Source organism: Erythrolamprus reginae, chromosome 4 (genome assembly GCF_031021105.1).
Source record: "Erythrolamprus reginae isolate rEryReg1 chromosome 4, rEryReg1.hap1, whole genome shotgun sequence".
NCBI lineage: Eukaryota > Metazoa > Chordata > Lepidosauria > Squamata > Dipsadidae > Erythrolamprus > Erythrolamprus reginae.
The window spans coordinates 11,686,548-11,706,453 of NC_091953.1; the positions used below are offsets into that span (position 1 = coordinate 11,686,548).

General features: G+C 43.2%; 1 protein-coding gene across 1 annotated transcript in view; it reads left to right on the forward strand.

Moving 5' to 3' along the window:
* MTNR1B (melatonin receptor 1B) overlaps positions 1-16,188 on the forward strand; it is a 51,977-nt gene extending 35,789 nt beyond the window's left edge. Inside the window, exon 2 of the mRNA XM_070751648.1 lies at positions 15,177-16,188. Coding sequence (XP_070607749.1) covers positions 15,177-16,018 — 842 coding nt within the window. The 3' untranslated portion in view covers positions 16,019-16,188. The remainder of the gene's footprint in view (positions 1-15,176) is intronic.
* The last annotated feature ends 3,718 nt before the right edge of the window (positions 16,189-19,906 follow it).

Below are 19,906 nucleotides of genomic sequence, written 5' to 3' on the forward strand. Positions count from 1 at the left end.
CTTATAGAGAGGCTTGACCCTTCAAGCACACATTGGTTGAATATATGCCTCCTGTATTTAGCAGTGAAAGAAAGGTCTAGAGTTTCAAAACCTTTCAAAGCTTCATTTTGGTTGCTATGGACCAGCGGTCCCCAAACTACGGCCCGCGGGCCACATGCGGCCCACTGAGGCCATTTATCTGGCCCGTGGGTCTTTTCCAAGGCCGCACTGGAAAAGCAGTGAGAACATCCCCCTCAATCTCATCTCACCCGAGGTAAAGTAAGGCTTGCTGAAAGCCGAGCTGGGCACAACACACACACATACACGCACACATCCGCCTCCTCCTCCTCTTTGAGTTGCTAGCTCCCGTTTTCTGAATGGGGATTGAATGGGAGTCTGGGGTCGGAGGGTGAAGGCTTGTCGGGCGAGTCCTCCACGGGGAGAGAAGAGGGAGAGGGAAAGAGGGAAAAGAGAGAGAGAGAACTGGAGAGAAAGAAAGAAAAGGGAAAGAGAATGGAAAAAGAGTGAGGGAAAGAGAAGTGGAGAGGAAGGAAGGAGGGAGGGAAGTGAGGGAGGGAAGGAGGAAGAGAGATAGCAAGAGAGAGAGTGAGAAAGAGACAGAGAGCAAGAGAAAGAAAGAAAGAAAGAAAGAGAGAAAGAGACAGAGAGAGCGAGAGAAAGAAAGCAAGAGAGAGAGAAAAAGAGAGCGAGAGAGAGAGACAAAGAAATAAGGTATGTGCAGTGTGCATAGGAATCTGTTCATAGTTTTTTTTAATAGTCCGGCCCTCCAACAGTCCGAGGGACAGTGAACTGGCCCCCTGTGTAAAAAGTTTGGGGATCCATGCTATGGACCCATCTGGCCATTCAGAAACTATATCAGAGGCTAGGAAACCTCATTGGGATGGAGCACCAGCCAGTACCATAAGCCAGAACGAGGAGAAGCAAAGCAGAAGAAAGTAAGTAAATATGCAGTCGAGAAGCCATAGCATTGCAGAAACCATCCATCCAACGATGTGTAGTCTATCTCTTTTAGGAACCAGATCATTGCTTCCCAATTTTGGCAAGTTACAGATGAGTGAGTTTCAAATCTGCGGAATATTAAGCAGAGGCTATATTGGCTGGGTAATTCTGTGAGCTGAAATCCATCCATCTGAAATTTGTCAAGGTTGGAAAATACTGAACTAGATTACCAAATGAGAGCCTCCCAAAATTATATGCATCATTTGGTTTTATGTAATCCGTAATGTATTTTATTTTTTTTCAGCAAGCAAAGAGCTCAGAGAACTTACAATTAGAATGACAGAGTTGGAAGGGACCTTGGAGGTCTTCTAGTGCAACCCCTTGCTCAAATAGGAGTGTTGTGGTTCAGCCTGAGGCTGCTCAGGGACCGTCTGTGTCTCTGCTGGCTCCATGCCCGGAGGAGGATGACAGTGAAGAGGAGGGGGCTGAACAGTCGGACGGGGGAGAGGAAAGTCAGGAATGGGATGAAGGAGCACAGCATGAGAGACCCGGGGGGGGCCCTCTCCCCAGCCAGTAGCTTGGAGTCATTAGGTGATGAAGCACAAGCCGTCATTGACTTGCAACAGAGACGTTCAGATCAAAGAAAGGAGCAATTAAAGAAGTATTATCAGCACTGAATTAGGAACAGCTGGGCTTGGGTGTGGTCCTCCTTAGCAGGGTTTAAAAGGCAGGCAAGCCCTTGAAGCCATGTGGAGTGTTATCAGTTGGAGTTACAGTGTCCTGCTTTGTTCTCGATGTCTCTGTTCCTGGCTTGTGGCCCAGCAGCTTTGGAAGACCTGTGAGAGGTGTAGGTCTGCTGTCTACAGCCTCGTCTTGGCAGCAAGAATCCTGTATTGCTGCATGGACTTTTGCCTTCGTGGATATATTTGAAGATACAGCGTTTTCCTGTTTGTAAGGACATTTTCTGTTACCTGTGTTTTTCTTGAATTTTATAAACTGCCTTTGCCTTTTACCGGTGTGTCTGGCTTCTCTTTTTGGGTTGGTCTTGGCTTCTGGAGTGACCCAGACAGAACAAGGAGACCCTGTACCATTTCAGATAAATGGCTCTCCAGTCTCTTTTTAAAAGCCTCCAGTGATGGAGCTGTCACAACCTCTGAAGGCAAGCTGCTTTATTGTTCTAGCTGTCAGGAAATTTTTCTTTAGTTCTAGGTTGCTTCTCTCCTTGATTAATCTCCATCCATTGTTTCTTGTCTTTCCTTCTGGTGCTTTGAAAAATAGATTACCCCCCACTTCTTTGTGGCAGCCCCTCAGATATTGGAACACTGCTAGCGTGTCACCCATTCCTTTTCACCATTGTTCATATGTTTTAGCCTCCAGTTCCCTAAGCATGTTTATTGCTTTTCTCTGCACTCTTTCCAGAGTCTCAACATCTTTTTTATATTGGATGCTATATTCCAAGCAGTGAAGGGCTGCAAAAAAACTTTACTACCACACTGTGGACATGGCTTATTTGTGGGTGTGGTTTGCTGGTCATGTGACCAGGTGGGAGTGGCTTGATGGTCATGTGACTGGGGATGGTTTAAAGGTCATGTAACTGGCTTAAAGGTGGCCACTCATGTCAAGGGTTTGGGTTAGGGTTACAGTGCCTGGCCTCTTCTTGCCTCAAAGAGGTACAATTTCCCTTACTATTATTGAACATCCAAAATATACTCTTTAATTCTATGTATATATGCCATATGTGTACATACATATTACACAAAGGCACACAAAAATATACATTAATTGATTTGATTTAATTGGATTGGATTTGTATGCCGCCCCTCTCCGTAGACTCTGGGCGGCTAACAACAGTAGTAAACAGCATATGACAATCCAATATAAACAGTTAAAAGCCCCTACATACAGACATACCATGCATAAAATTATAAAGGCCTAGGGGGAAAGAGTATCTCAATTCCCCCATGCCTGGCGGCAGAGGTGGATTTTAAGAAGCTTACGAAAGGCAAGGAGGGTGGGAGAAATTCTAATTTCTGGAGGGAGTTGGTTCCAGAGGGTCGGGGCCACCACAGAGAAGGCTCTTCCCCCGGGTCCCACCAAGTGACATTGTTTAGTTGACGGGACCCGGAGAAGATCCACTCTGTGGGACCTAACTGGTCGCTGGGATTCGTGCAGCAGAAGGCGGTCCCTGAGATAGTCTGGTCCGGTGCCATGAAGGGCTTTATAGGTCATAACCAACACTTTGAATTGTGACCGGAAACTGATCGGCAACCAGTGCAGACTGCGGAGTGTTGGTGTAACATGGGCATATTTGGGAAAGCTCATGATTGCTCTCGCAGCTCCATTCTGCACGACCTGAAGTTTCCGAACACTTTTCAAAGGTAGCCCCATGTAGAGAGCATTACAGTAGTCGAGCCTCAAGGTGATGAGGGCATGAGTGACTGTGAGCAGTGACTCCCGGTCCAAATAGGGCCGCAACTGGTGCACCAGGTGAACCTGGGCAAACGCCCCCCTCGCCACAGCCGAAACTACTATATAAAGTGTATGTACACACACATAGGCAACCACACACAGCTCTTGTAAAATTATACACATTCAACCTCATTTACTGCGATAGGAAAAACATAGCCAGAGACCAAAAGGGAAAAAAGAAAAAAATACTAATGGTTTTGTGTACCTAACCAAAATCTTTCTATCAGTTCTGCATACCTGTCCATACCCATAGGAGCCCATCACTGATTTCAGGTGTAATATTACCAAGGCTTTATAAAGAGGGACTAACACTTTGTGGGATCTTGATTATACTCAGTTCTCTGCTGAAGGGAGAGTAAGAAAGATGTCAGAATTAGAAAGAATGTTATAGAAAGAGCATTTAAAAAGCAAAATGGGATTCTAGGAGTCAACTGTAGACATCTAATAAGTTTGGCAGATATCATATTACATACAGACTGTTACCACGTTTAGGAAACTATAATCAGAGTACTACTGTAAGAACATGGTTCCACCAAGAAATCTAGCAAGTACACTTCCACACAACCAGCATTTCTGTTCGTCATAAAACAGACTGAACGAGACTCATAAACACTTGGGCCAACTTTGTTACTCAGAAAATGTACAGTGTTCCCTTGATTTTCGCGGGTTCAAACTTCGCGAATAGCCTATACCACGTTTTTTTTTAAAAAATTAATTTAAAAATACTTCGCGGGTTTTTTTCTATACCAAGGTTTTTCCCGCCCGATGACGTCATACGTCATCGCCAAACTAATAATAATTTTTGCAAATAAATAACAAAAAAATAATAATTGTTAATAAATACCGTATTTTCCGGCGTATAAGACGACTGGGCGTATAAGACGACCCCCTAACTTTTCCAGTTAAAATATAGAATTTGAGATATACTCGCCGTATAAGACTACCCCTCTTCTGTACATCATAGACCTGACTGAGTCTAGGTCTATGATGTACTTGCATTGAGAAAAAAATCATTTCTGAACATGATAACACAATATTTTAATTACTAATGATGAAGATCTTATTGTTAAAATTATGAATGAATTATTTAGAGAGAGAGAGCCAAGTGGGAGCACTCTTCTGTCTATCTCTCCATATGTCTCTGTCTATCTGTCTTGTCTGCCTCTCATATTTCTCCTCACCACAATTAAGTTTATTATTATAACTCATCATAATTTGTCAACACAAAAAGGTGAACCTGGCTATTTTTCTTTCTCCTACCATCTATTCTGCAGGTATCTTTCAGTCTAACATGCAGCATGCTGACACCTATGTGAGAATCTATTATGGAATGAGAATCTGTATGTGATATCATGATATGGCAATCCAAACAGCCCATCCATTTTTTCCTCTTTCCGCACTTTCTGTCTTTATCCTCTTGCAATGTCACTTAAACAGATTTTAACTTGTCGGGTTTAATTAGTGACCCTGCCAATTTTCAGTACTGTGCAGTGTGCTATGATACAGAGCAGGGTGAATAATATGACCTCAGCTTTTAAAGTTATTTTAAAATGTTGCCTAAGAAATATGGAAAGATGATTCTTTTTGGAGGAAAAGTACATTTTCAATGGTTAAACATAAGAACAAATACAAACAGGCAGAAATAAATGCATCCAGTTTAACATTCAATTTTGCAACCACTAATAATGTTGGTCAAGTAGGTACAAAAATACCTGGGGAAATGATCAAAGTCTGGGAAATGGCTCCCTTGTCAGTTAAAAGGAGTGCTGATTTACCACCTGCTAGAGCAGTGATTTTCAACCTTTTTTGAGCCGCAGCACATTTTTTACATTTACAAAATCCTGGGGCACACCACCAACCAAAATTACACAAATCTAATAAATAAATAAATACATACATACACACATACATACACACACACACACACATAAATAACCCCCTCATATATACAATCCCATGTAACATCCCCTTATAAATACAGTCAATAATCAATCATCCCTCCTCAAATTTATACCACTGTCTCATTTCTGGGTTATTCTCCTGTCTTTCCCCCTTTTCTCTCTCATGTTTCTCATTTCTCTCTCTTCCTCCCTTTTTCCCTCATTCCTTCTCCCTCTCACTTCTCCTCTTTTTCCATCCCTGTCTCTCTCCCCCCCTTACGTGTGTGTGTGTGTGTGTGTGTATACACACTCGAACCATTTCCAAAACCAGTTGAGGGCTGGGTTTTTTTTTCTCTTTTATTCTTTTCAAACACAGGTGTGGGCTGGGGGGGGTGTTTCTTATTATTTGGGTGCTTTTTACCATATGCTTCAAGAATCACCTCTCTCCCTCTCTCTTGTTCTCTCTCTCTCTTGTTCTCTCTTATTTTCTTTCTGAGGCTCCTCCCACAACGGTGGCTACAGCGGCGCTGGCGATCCGGCCGCTAGCCGCTCCGAGCGCTGTGGGAACGCCCACCCCTCTCACAGTCCGGTCCCGGGCTGACAGTAAAGGGGCTGCTTCCCATCCTCCTTCTCAGAAGGTTTCCTTCTGAGCAAGCTGGCAGGAGGATGGGAAGCAGCCCCTTTACTGTCAGCCCGGGACCGGACTGTGAGAGGGGTGGGCGTTCCCACACCGCTCGGAGCGGCTAGCGGCCGCATCGCCAGTGCCGTTGCAGCCACCACTAATGTAAAGGGGCTGCTTCCCGGCGGCAGGAACTGCGGGGGGTAGCCGGCGTACGCCCCGGCTAACAAGCTCTTGCTGCAGCTATCCGCCGCTTCTTTCTTCTCCGCCTCGCCTCCGCTATTCCCGCCGCCGCCTTTGCTCTCCCCGCCGGGCAAGAGGCAAAGGCGGCGGCGGGAGTAGCGGAGGCAAGGCGGAGAACAAAGAAGCAGCGGATAGCTGTGGCAAGGGCTCGTTACGCCGGCTACCCCCCGCAGTTCCTGCCGCCGGGAGTGGCGCTCCACCCCAGCAAAGCCGGCGGCGGGAGTGGCGTCGTCCAGCAATAGCAGCGCTTCGATGAAGCTGGCGAGGGAGCTCCGGAATCGGTTGGCGCTCGCCCGACGCCTTGTTTTTTTATTTTCCCCCTTTGGTTTCTCTTCAGAGGCGGGAGTTCGGGAGGCAAGGGAGCGCTCGAGGAGACAGCGTCTTGCGGCATCGCCTCCCGTTGGGTTTATGACGAAGGGACGCTCAGCAACTTCTTTTTCCTTTCGGCGCCATAGCCACCCGCAGTCCCCGGAGCCCGCGGGTTGAGGCAAAGGGCTGCGTTTCCCTTCCCTCCCTCCCTCCTGCCCCCGTCCTGAATGGAAGCCCCGCTCGGCCAAGCAGCCCGGGATCTCCGCCGCTTGCAAACCGGGCGGGCGGAGCGGACCCGCGCTCACTTTCGGCTCCGGGGACTGCGGATGGCTATGGCGCCGAAAGGAAAAAGAAGTTGCTGAGCGATGCCGCAAGACGCTGTCTCCTCGAGCGCTCCCTTGCCTCCCGAACTCCCGCCTGTGAAGAGAAACCAAAGGGGGAAATAAAAAAACAAGGCGTCGGGCGAGCGCCAACCGATTCCGGAGCTCCCTCGCCGGCTTCATCAACGCGCTGCTGTTGCTGCTGTCGCTGCCGCCTGAGGCGGCGGCACTCGAATCTGGCGTGGTGGAAAATCTTTGCCTGCCTCCAGATTTTCCACCACGCCAGATTCGAGTGCCGCCGCCTCAGGCGGCAGCGACAGCAGCAACAGCAGCGCTTTTTCCTTTCCCCGGAGCCGAAAGTGAGCGCGGGTCCGCTCCCCCCCCCCTCAATCCCGCTCCCGGCCTCCTCCCGCCCGCGGCTGTGGAATGGGCGCAGTATCCGGCCTATAAGACGACCCCCCACTTTGGAAAAGATTTTCAGGGGTTAAAAAGTCGTCTTATACGCCGGAAAATACGGTAATTATGTTTATAAATATCAGGATCACTAAGTGTCTTATTCAATGGTGAGTACCAGTAATAATGGTGAGTAAATGGTTGTTAAGAGAATGGGAAATGGTAATTTAGGGGTTTAAAGTGTTAAGGGAAGGCTTGTGATACTGTCCATAGCCAAAAATGGTGTATTTACTTCCGCATCTCTACTTTGCGGAAATTCGACTTTTGCGGGCGGTCTCAGAACACATCCCCCGCGAAAACCGAGGGAACACTGTATTGGGAACACTAATCAGTATTCTCCTTCCAACTGACCAATCAGAGAATCCAAAGCCAGTTACATAATCATCATTCTTCCCTTTGAATTGCCAATGTCTTTAGTCTAACTCCTAAAAGGATTGGTTACCCCTTTCCAATTTCTCTACATGCAATTTTGTGAATGGATGTGATTTTTTGCCAAAATAAAATCTGAACATATGAAAGGAAGGTAATTTGGTTTCCTACGTAGACTGGGAGGTTGTTGGACCTGTAGGTCTAAGTTACCTCGTATGAATCTAGGATTTTGTGATCCTAAGCTGTCTGAAAGTCAGCTGTAAAAAATGCAAATAAAAGTACCAAAATCCCCCAAAGATGTGCCACCTACTTTCTCAGCATTTACTTGTTGTATTTGAGCTGGGAAGGTTAAATTGTTGCAATTTTGTACAGATGCTTTTCTTAAAAAAAATGGGGGGATAGATAAATTTGAAACAAGGGAATGGGAGATGGATAAATTTGAAACAAGAGATGAAGGTGGATGTACATCCTAAATAATGCATGCAGAAAAAGATAATTTCCAGGAACAGGATGCTGAATTTGGTAAGGGTGAAAGACAGTAATTAATAGCTTGCTTTAGCCAAAGAGGATTGCAACCACAGCTATGAAAAATAAGTATTTGCAGTGTTTAGAAAAAAGGATCACAGTGAAACATAAATTGATTTCGCTATTGAAAAGAGATAATATCAATCAGAACAATTGTCACAAACATAGCTATTTAGAAATTATCTCTCTCTTTTTTAGAAAACAACACTATATATATATTTTAGAAAACAACTATATATATATATAATGACATTATATGGCACTGCACATCAGAACAACTAGACACAAGGACAGTTTTTCCCCAAATGTCATCATTCTGATAAGCGACTAATTCCCACAACCCTCTCAAACTACTTACTAAGACTGTATTACTATTCTTCTTCTCATTCTTCCTATTACTTATCTTCTCCCACTTATGTCTGTAACCTTGTTGCTTGTATCTTTATGATTTATATTTTTAATTTAGTTTCATAGTACTATGATTTGTTTGCTTATTTAGTATCCTATGACTATCACTAAGTGTTTGCATCTTAGGCTTCTTGATTAATGTATTTTTAATGTACACTGCGAGCATATGCACCAAAGACAAATTGGTTGTGTTTCCAATTATACTTGGCCAATAAAGAATTCTGTTCTATTCTATTCTATGTTTTTAAAGCATTGCCACATATAGTACAGTAATGTACTAAATTCACATTGCCACTAGCTGCCCGTCCTGGAGCTGTCTATGGTGCTGAAAATTACATTCTCAGTCTTGAGATCCAGTTTGGTGTAGTAGTTAAGGCACCAAGCTAGAAACTGGGAGACTGTAAATCCTAGTCCTGTTTTAGGCAGGAAGTCAGCAGTATAACCTTGGACCATTCATTCATTCTGTCTGTCTTAGTGATGCAGTGACAAACCACTTTTGTCAACATTGCTAAAACAAGTGCAGGGATTACTCCCAGCACTTGCCAGGAATCAAGACTAGACTGATTCATAAGAGCAAAAATAATAAAAAAGAAAGAAGTTATCTTATCTTCATTGTCCATTATCATTTCCCAGCCTAATGCTCTCCAGATGTGTTGAAATACATTTCCCATAAATCCAGGCCAGCTTTATTGTTTTACCAGAAACAATGAGAGATAAAATTATCACACCTGGAAAGTACCACATTTGACATATTTCATGACTGAAAGGACCAATCTAGGAAAGACCACATCATTCTTTGAAGCAAAGGGTTGCAAGTGAAGACACATATACATATTCTCTGGAGTTTTTGCTATGTTTCGTTCCGAAGTCAGATTTTTTAAAAACAATTAAATACATTTGCTTCTCCTTATAAATTCAATCTCATATGTTAGCTAAGTTTAATTTTTTTGAAATGAACTGAATGTAATCCCATCTGATCAATCAAATTCTAAATTCATACTGTAGCATGATGAGAACAAGCATGTTGTACATAATGACAGAGTTAGAAAGGACCTTGGTGATCTTCTAATCTAAGCAGAGACCCTATACCAGTGGTTCTCAACCTTTCTAATGCCACGACCATAGTTCCCTCTAAGCTGAGCAGTGAGCAATCGCTCACTTAAAATCATCATCAACTCAGAGTTTTCCAAACCTGCCCAGAAGCCGAGAGGGAAAGAGTGAGAGGGAAGGAGAGAGAGAGGAAGAGAGGAAGAGAGAGAAACAGAAAGAAAAAAGAGAGGAAGGAAAAGAGAAAGAAAAAGAATGGGAGTAAGGAAGAGAGAAAGAAAATCAAAATCTAGTTTGAAACTAGCTCAACTATTTAAGTAGCATTTTGATATTGATAGAGTTGCCCTATTATGAGCTCACTGTTATAGACACACAGTACAGTATTTTATTTTGAAATTCTCTGAGGCAAAACAGGGTGGGTTTTTTATTTGTTTGTTTGTTTGTTTATTATTTCTGTGCCGCCCAGTCCCAAAGGGACTGCCGCTCAGACACTATACTTTTCCGCCCACCCACCCCAAAAATTAGAGGGAACACTGGCCACGACCCCTTAATACAGTTTGTCATGTTGTGGTGGCCTCCAACCATAAGTCTAGCGCCAATTCTCCCAACAGAGCTTTAAGTTGATTAGCAGGAAGGTTAGAGGGACATCCCCACTGTAAACGCCTGATTGATCAGGTTGTAAAAATATGTTTCAAGGTACCAGAATAGAAGCTTTAGTTCCTAATACCATGGGAAATTTGTCTTTCCCCATGGTCTTAGGTGACCCCCGTGAAATAGTCATTTGACCCCCAAAGAGGTCGTGACTCCTAGGTTGAGAACCACTACCCTATACCATATTACTTTTGTTGGCAGACTCACAGACTGAAACTCTTAAGAATATGAACCCCGAAGTCAGAATCAAATAATGTCTTTGAAAAAGAAAAATACTGGCCAAATGTGATTGAACACATAAGGAATTTGTCTCCTGTGAATGAGCTCTCAGTGTACATACAAACAATAAAGTGATATAATGAGACCACATTTGGAAGACTGTTCAGTTCTGGAGACCTCACCTACAAAAAGATATTGACAAAATCGAACGGGTCCAAAGACGGGCTACAAGAATGGTGGAAGGTCTTAAGCATAAAACGTATCAGGAAAGACTTAATGAACTCAATCTGTATAGTCTGGAGGACAGAAGGATCGAAACATTTAAATATGTTAAAGGGTTAAATAAGGTGCAGGAGGGAAGTGTTTTTAATAGGAAAGTGAACACAAGAACAAGAGGGCACAATCTGAAGTTAGTTGGGGGAAAGATCAAAAGCAACATGAGAAAATATTATTTTACTGAAAGAGTAGTAGATCCTTGGAACAAACTTCCAGCAGACGTGGTAGATAAATCCACAGTAACTAAATTTAAACATGCCTGGGATAAATATCTATCCATCCTAAGATAAAATACAGAAAATAGCATAAGGGCAGACTAGATGGACCATGAGGTCTTTTTCTGCCGTCAGACTTCTATGTATCTATGTTTCTATATAATCATAAGAGATCTTGTAGGTACATTATAACCTGTTTACCTTCATTGCGTATTTGACCCCATGACAATTACTAAGTGTTGTATCTCATGATTCTTGACAAATGTATGTTTTTTTATGTACACTGAGAGCAGGTGCACCAAAAACAAATTCCTTGTGTTTCCAATCACACTTGGCCAATAAAGAATTATATTCTATTCTACTCTTTCAATGAACACAAGATGGCAGCCAAAAGTCATTTTAATCTGTATTAATAACACAGAATGGAAAGACTTGCTAGGGAGATGGTAACTGAGTAACTTTATGTGTGGAGGCCATAATGTTATATTTCTCTATGAAGAGAAGGGGAAGAATGAAGAAAAAGAGCATTTTCTGGTCTGCAGGAAATTTATTTATTCATTCATTCATTTATTTATTTATTTATTTATTTGATTTGTATGCCGCCCCTCTCCGTAGACTCGGGGCGGCTCACAACAACAACAAAGACAATGTAAGAACAAATCTAATAATTTTAAAAACACTAAAAACCCCATTATTAAAAGCTCCGAGTCTTCGGAGAGGGGCGGCATACAAATCTAAATAATAAATAAATAAATAAATAAATTATTAAAAGCAAGCATACACACAAACATACCATGTATAAACTGTATAGGCCCGGGGAAGATGTCTTGATTCCCCCCTGCCTGACGGCAGAGATGGGTCTTAAGAACTTTACGAAAGGCAAGGAGGGTGGGGGCAGTTCTGATCTCCAGGGGGAGCTGGTTCCAGGGGGTCGGGGCCACCACAGAGAAGGCTCTTCTCCTGGGTCCCGCCAAATGACATTGTTTAGTCGACGGGACCCGGAGAAGGCCAACTCTGTGGGACCTAACCGGTCGCTGGGATTCGTGCGGCAGAAGGCGGTCCCGGAGATATTCTGGTCCGATGCCATGAAGGGCTTTATAGGTCATAACCAACACTTTGAATTGTGACCGGAAATTGGAAGGATTTATGGATAGGGAAGTGTCATCATTACAGAGGGCTAACCCAAACCTCCAGAACAGTTCAAACCACAACCACAATCCAGCACAAGTAAGGGCATCACACTGGGGAAGGCTGTGGTCAACAATCTCAGAGTTACTCAATACAAGCAGAGTTTCTTCGGATAGGTTGAGCAAGATTGGTATGTGGGCGCATGAGAGTGCTGCCACAGGGTGCCATGAATTTTTTTATTGGGCTTTTATTGAGCTTTTATTTGATTGTCGTGGGTGGAATTTTTATTGTTTTTTGAGCTGTCCAGGTTGTGGTTACAATAGGGACAGCTATAAAATTCTTTTTGAAACGATTAAGATAAAAATAGTCCTGCAGCCTTGCAAATAAGCCAACAGACATTCTAACACACACACACACACCAAGAGACTAGTAATCCAGAGCCTGTGTTAGATATGGCAGAGAAAACCTCTCTTTCATGCCAAATAACATTTTTACAATTTAACTTTAAAACTGAGCAGGTTCCCTGGGCTGGGCCTAATAAGATTAGTTTAGTCTCCTCTCTGACCTGGTGCAAAATAACATAAGAGCTTCAGTGGTGCAGTGGTTGGAGTGCAGTATTACAGGCTGCTTCTCCTGACTGCTGGCTGACTGCAATTTGACAGTTCGAGTCTCACCAAGCTCAAGGTTGACTCAGCCTTCCATCCTTTTGAGGTGGGTAAAATGAGGACCCCGATTGTTGGGAGCAATATGCGGACTTTGCAAACACTTGCAAAAAGTGTGTGTGTGTGTGTGTGTGTGTGAGAGAGAGAGAGAGAGAGAGAGAGAGAGAGAGAGAGAAATCTTATAAAAGGAATGGAGGCTAGTATAGATCTATTTCGAGCTCTTTTGCTTTCTTCAGTTAGCCATATCCTTACCAGGGTTTAAAGCTGTGGGGTATGCCTTGTAAGGCAGCAGCTTTAACCTCTAGACCACAGGATCTCCTCCACTCAGCTTTGTACCAGAGAAGACCCATATGTTTGTGTGAGTTTTTTTGTCGTATACCCAAATATGGGAGAAAGCACACAGCTTCCTTTTTGCCTATCGGTCCCTCCAGGGGCCATATACAAGGCAAATAATTATTATTGCTGTTGTTGTTGTTGTTGTTGTTGTTGTTGTTATTATTATTATTATTATTATTATTATTATATTTGTATGCTGCCCCTCTCCATAGACTCGGGGCGGCTCACAACAATAACAAAGACAATGTAAGAACAAATCTAATAATTAAAAAAAACACTAAAAACCCCATTATTAAAAGCAAGCATACACACAAACATACCATGTATAAACTGTATAGGCCCGGGGGAGATGTCTCAATTCCCCCATGCCTGACGGCAGAGATGGGTCTTAAAAACTTTACAAAAGGCAAGGAGGGTGGGGGCAGTTCTGATCTCCGGGGGGAGCTGGTTCCAGAGGGTCAGGGCCGCCACAGAGAAGGCTCTTCTCCTGGCTCCCGCCAAACGACATTGTTTAGTCGACGGGACCAGGAGAAGGCTAACTCTGTGGGACCTAACCGGTCGCTGGGATTCGTGCGGCAGAAGGCAGTTCCGGAGATATTCTGGTCCGATGCCATGAAGGGCTTTATAGGTTTTAACCAACACTTTGAATTGTGACCGGAAATTGATCGGCAACCAATGCAGATAAACTATATTCTATATGTGTGACATATTTTTGCTCATAATGAAAATGAAAGGAGATTGGCATAGATTCTCTTTTGCTCTATCGACACAGAATTGGCCTCTTCCAGGTCCCGTCAGATAAACAATGTAGGTTGGCAGGACTGCGGGGGAGGGCCTTTTCTTTTGCTGCCCCGGCTCTATGGAACTAACTCCCACCACCACCAATGTTCGCACTGCTCCCACTCTACTGGCATTTTGAAAAGCTGTTAAAACCTGGCTTGCTAGACAGGCCTGGGGGCCATATACTTAATACCAGAGGTGCTCGAATTCATGTTTGTTTGGTATGTATTAGATTGATTTGGGTTTTTTTAATGGGTTGTTGGGGTTATGGAGTTTTAATTATTGTCATTGTTCGACTTCTTTTTATTGTATTATTGTATTGGGGTTTTTTATTGTTGTAAGCCACCCCAAGTCCTAGAGGATTGGGCAGCATAGAAGTTGATTAATTAAATTAACTTAACTTAAATTAATTCAGATAGCCATACCCTTTTGGGGATTTGAACCTGTGGGGTCAGCCTTGCAAGACAGCAGCTTTAACCTCTAGACCACACATACATACATACATACATACATACATACATACATACATACATACATACACACAGACACACACACACACACACCAATCCAAAACTGTTACCCAATTTGGAATGATGTTTTTCCCATAAAATTGAATTACATTGGAACCTCTACTTACGAAGTTAATTCATTCCGGGACCAGGTTCTTAAGTAGAAAGGTTTGTAAGAAGAAGTGATTTTTCCCATAGGAATCAATGTAAAAGCAAATACTGTAAAGCATGTGATTGGGGAAAGCACAGGTAGGGTGGAGGCCCTGTTTCCTCCCAGGAGATTCCTAGAGAGGCCCCATGGAGGCTTCTCCACCGCCTTTTCCAGCCTTGTTTCCTCCCAGGAGATTTCTAGAGAGACCCCACAGAGGCTTCTCCCTGCCTTTTCCGGCCCTGTTTCCTCCCAGGAGATTCCTAAAGAGGCCCCATGGAGGCTTCTCCCTGCCTTTTCCAGCCCTGTTTCCTCCCAGGAGATTCCTAAAGAGGCCCCACGGAGGCTTCTCCCTGCCTTTTCTGGCCCTGTTTCATCCCAGGAGATTCCTAGAGAGGCCGCATGGAGGCTTCTCCCTGCCTTTCCAGTTACAGTTTCGGAGGCTCAGGTTTGTAAGTGGAAAATGGTTCTTGAGAAGAGGCAAAAAAATCTTGAATACCCAGTTCTTATTTAGAAAATTTGTAAGTAGAGGCGTTCTTAGGTAGAGGTACCACTGTATGCACATAGTCTTGAAATTTGTCTTTCACATCTGAAAGAGTTTCTCGTTTTGACTATCCAAAGTCTTGACTTTGTTCCTTTCTTTCTCTCTCTCTCTCTCTCTTCTTTTTCAGGCAATGTGTTTGTGGTTAGCTTGGCCCTGGCAGACCTAGTGGTGGCCTTGTACCCTTATCCTTTAATCCTCGCTGCCCTTTTTCACAACGGCTGGTCATTGGGAGAGACACACTGTAAAGCAAGCGGCTTTGTGATGGGGTTGAGCGTGATCGGTTCCATCTTCAACATCACCGCCATTGCAATCAACAGATACTGCTACATTTGCCACAGTTTTGTATACAACAAAGTGTACAGTTGGTGGAACACGATGTTCTACCTCTGCCTCGTCTGGGTTCTCACTGTGGTTGCAATCGTGCCAAACTTTTTCGTGGGCTCTCTCAAGTACGATCAAAGGATCTACTCGTGCACCTTCACACAAACAACCAGCTCCTGTTACACCATCGCCGTTGTCGTCATCCACTTCATCCTTCCGATCGCCATTGTGAGCTTCTGCTATTTGAGGATCTGGATTCTGGTGATACGAGTAAGGAGGAAAGTCAAGTCCGAGTTGAAGCTGAAGATAAAACCAAGCGACATCCGAAACTTTCTCACCATGTTCGTTGTCTTTGTGATCTTTGCCTTTTGCTGGGCGCCGTTGAACTTAATAGGCTTGGCTGTGGCCATTAATCCTTCGGAAGTAGCACCCAAAATCCCCGAGTGGTTGTTTGTCGTCAGCTACTTCATGGCTTATTTCAACAGTTGCCTTAATGCAATAATTTACGGGCTTCTGAACCAAAATTTCCGGAAGGAATATAAACGAATTCTAATGTCACTGTGGATTCCCACGTTGTTTCATCAGAACACTTCCAACGAGGGAGATAGAAATACAGAAGAGCAAACTTTCTCCTGCTTTAAGAAATAATCACCAAATTATAAATGGAGGAATGTGAATGATAAAACGTGCCCCATCGCATGGAATCCAACTGAATTCTTTGTACTTTTGTATGCCTAAATCTTATTCCATCATTCCATTGTGACCACATGAAATTGAGCATGCTCTTGGGTTTTTTTTAATAAAGACATTTACAATTCTATAAGAGCCTATACCTTTGGATGGATCTCCCACCCCCCACCCCCTCAATGAATATTTCCCCTGTTGGCATTATTTCTTATAAATAAGACATCAGTGTCTATACCATTATTATTGTTATTGACATTCTCCACTTCCACCTGAATCAATTCTCGAAATGGCTAACACAAAGGAATGAAACATAAAAGCATAACTAAAATGAACCATAAATCATAAAATATCTGCGGAAACTGAAATGTGGTTGTGTTATATATTTTAGCAAGGCCCTTAATGCTGCAGCGTATTTCATCTCACTGATTTCTTTCACTTCTTCATCCTGGAATTTTTTTCCCCACTTACTTACTTACTTACTTACTTACTTACTTACTTACTTACTTACTTACTTACTTACTTACTGACTTACTGACTTACTGACTTACTGACTTACTGACTTACTGACTTACTGACTTATTGGATTTGTATGCCGCCCCTCTCCAGAGACTCGGGGCGGCTAACAGCAACATGAAACAGCATATAACAATAATCCAATACTAAAAACAGTTAAAAACCCATTATTATTTTTTTTAAAAAACATACATATATACAGACATACCATGCATAAAATTGTAAAGGCCTAGAGGGAAAGAGTATCTCAATTCCCCCATGCCTGGCAGCAGAGGTGGGTTTTAAGCAGCTTACGAAAGGCAAGGAGGGTGGGGGCAATTCTGATCTCTGGGGGCAGTTAGTTCCAGAGGGCCGGGGCCGCCACAGAGAAGGCTCTTCCCCTGGGTCCCGCCAAGCGACATTGTTTAGTTGACGGGACCCGGAGAAGGCCCACTCTGTGGGACCTAACTGGTCGCTGGGATTCGTGCAGCAGAAGGCGGTCCCTGAGATAATCTGGTCCGGTGCCATGAAGGGCTTTATAGGTCATAACCAATACGTATGTCGTTCTATTTCCCTTGTAATCAATAGGTAGGAAATCATTATTCAGGTAGTCCTCGACATACGACCGCAATATTTATAATATTTTAATTAATTGGATCATGTATTGGATTGTTTTTCACTTGTTGTGAGCCGCCCCGAGTTTTCGGAGAGGGGCGGCATACAAATCCAAATAATAAATAATAAATAAATAAATTGAGCCCACAACCTCCATTGTTAAGCAAGACTTAAGTAGGTTTTGCCCCATTTTATGGCCTTTCTTGTCACAGTTGTTAAGTGAACCCCTGCCATCATTAAGTTAGTAACATTGTGGTTAAGCGAATCTGGCTTACCCATTGACTTTGGTTATCAATAGGTCACAAGAGGTGATCACATGACTCCCAGATACTGCAACAGTCATATGTACATGTCAGTTGCCAAGCATTCCAAATTTGCTCGCGTGACCATTGGGATGCTGGAATAGATATGAGTGTGAAAAACTGGTTGTTAGTCACTTTTTTCAGTGCCAGTGTAACAGCCTGTCCGGATATACTGAGATATGCAGCAGGACTTGTTTAAGTACTGTTCTGTCGGGCTCTCTGGTACACTCCTCCCAAAAATTCACAGGTACAAATTTCAGACACACACACATTTGAAAATTCAAAACAATGTTCTTTATAATGAAAATTCACTTAAACCAAGCCCTCTTTTTGTATAGCAAAGAGCACTCGTCTCCAAACAAACTGGTAATTTGTATAAGTCCCTTATCCGTTCTGTGATACTTAGCTTGCAGCTGTGAGGCAATTCACAATCCTTCCTCTTTCACAAAGTGAAACACACTTTGCTCTGGTTTAGTTTCAAAGTGGGGAAAAATCAGCACACAAAAGGCCAAAGTCAGCAATGCAGACACGAAACACAAGGATCAGATAATCCTCCACAATGGCCAAACCCATAGGCTGCTATTTATAGCAGCCTCACTAATTACCCCAGCCCCACCCAACCACAGGTGGCCTCATTTTCTTTGATAATTATATCTCAGTTGTTGTTGCCTATGCATCTCTCTCCGCATGCGTGGCTGTATCATTAACTCTTGTTCTGAATCCAAGGAAGAGCTAGATAATTGATCTCCTTCTGAGCTGTCTGCCACACTCTCCTCCTCCCTGTCACTCATGTCTTCTTGGTCAGAGGAGCCTTCATCATCAGATTCCACCGGTGGCAAAACAGGCCTGCAGCATGTGGATGTCTCCCCCACATCCACAGTCCTTGGGGCAGGAGCTGGGCCAGAGCTAACCACAACAAGTACCAGAATTTATAGTGTGGCAATTTAGGAACCAGTGCAGATAAATACTTTTGTAGAAAAATAGTAGTAAACAGTTTTACTCTTCTGTGCAAGCAAAATATCTTCTGTCTTAGTCTTCTATTTTACAGGAGCAAACTTTACTTTAACTGTATGCAGTAAAGCCTACTTACATGTAGATACTAAACCAATCCAGGTTTCGCCATATCAATACTACAGCTCTAACTCAAAACTTAAGTCACTTAACTCATGCTCAAACTGCTCCAGCCAGCCAACTAACAACCACCAACAATACCACCAACAAAACAACCACCAAGCCAAACCACACCCATTGTAAAGGTGCTTTGCATTTTGTAATGCTCTGGCCCAATCAGGGTGCAGGTTACTCCCTATGACTCAGCATTCATGCTTACATCTTTCGTTTACCTTATATGGTAATACAATGAAATATCACCTAGGATTGAGCTAATCCTCGACACAGTCACTCAACAAATTGTTGTAATTCTAGGACTGCATTCTAGGACTAATTCTAGGCTTTAGTCAGGCCTGTGCACATGTGCAGGGGAGGAGCAGGGGAGGATTGTGTGCATGTGAGGGCACACATCCACATGCTATTTATTTATTTATTTATTTATCTATTTATCTATTTATCTATTTATTTATTTATTTATTTATTTATTTATTTGTCTATTTGTCTATTTATTTATTTATTTATTTATCTATTTGTTTGTTTATTTATCTATTTATCTATTCATCTATTCATCTATTAATTTATTCATTCATTCATTCATTTATTTATTTATTTATTTATTAGATTTGTATGCCGCCCCTCTCCGTAGACTCGGGGCGGCTCACAGCATACAATGAAACAATTCATAACAAATCTAATAAATTTTAAAAACTTTTAAAAACCCCATTATTAAAACAGACATTCATACAAACATACCATACATAAATTGTATAGGCCCGGGAGGGGTGCCTCAATTCCCCCATGCCTGACGGCAGAGGTGGGTTTTAAGAAGTTTACAAAAGGCAAGGAGGGTGAGGGCAGTTCTAATCTCCGGAGGGAGTTGGTTCCAGAGAGTCAGGGCTGCCACAGAGAAGGCTCTTCCCCGGTACCCGCCAGATGACATTGTTTAGTCGGCGGGACCCAGAGAAGGCCAACTCTGTGGGACCTAATCGGTCGCTGGGATTCATGAGGCAGAAGGCGGTCCCGGAGATATTCTGGTCTAATGCCATGAAGGGCTTTATAGGTCAAAACCAACACTTTGAATTGTGACCGGAAATTGATCAGCAACCAAGGCAGACTGCAGAGTGTTAATGTGACATGGGCATACTTTGGGAAGCCCATGATTGCTCTCGCAGCTGCATTCTGCACGATCTGAAGTTTCCGAACACTTTTCAAAGGTAGCCCCATGTAGAGAGCGTTATAGTAGTCGAATCTCAAGGTGATGAGGGCATGAGCGACTGTGAGCAGTGAGTCCCGATCCAGATAGGGCCGCAACTGGTGCACCAGGCGAACC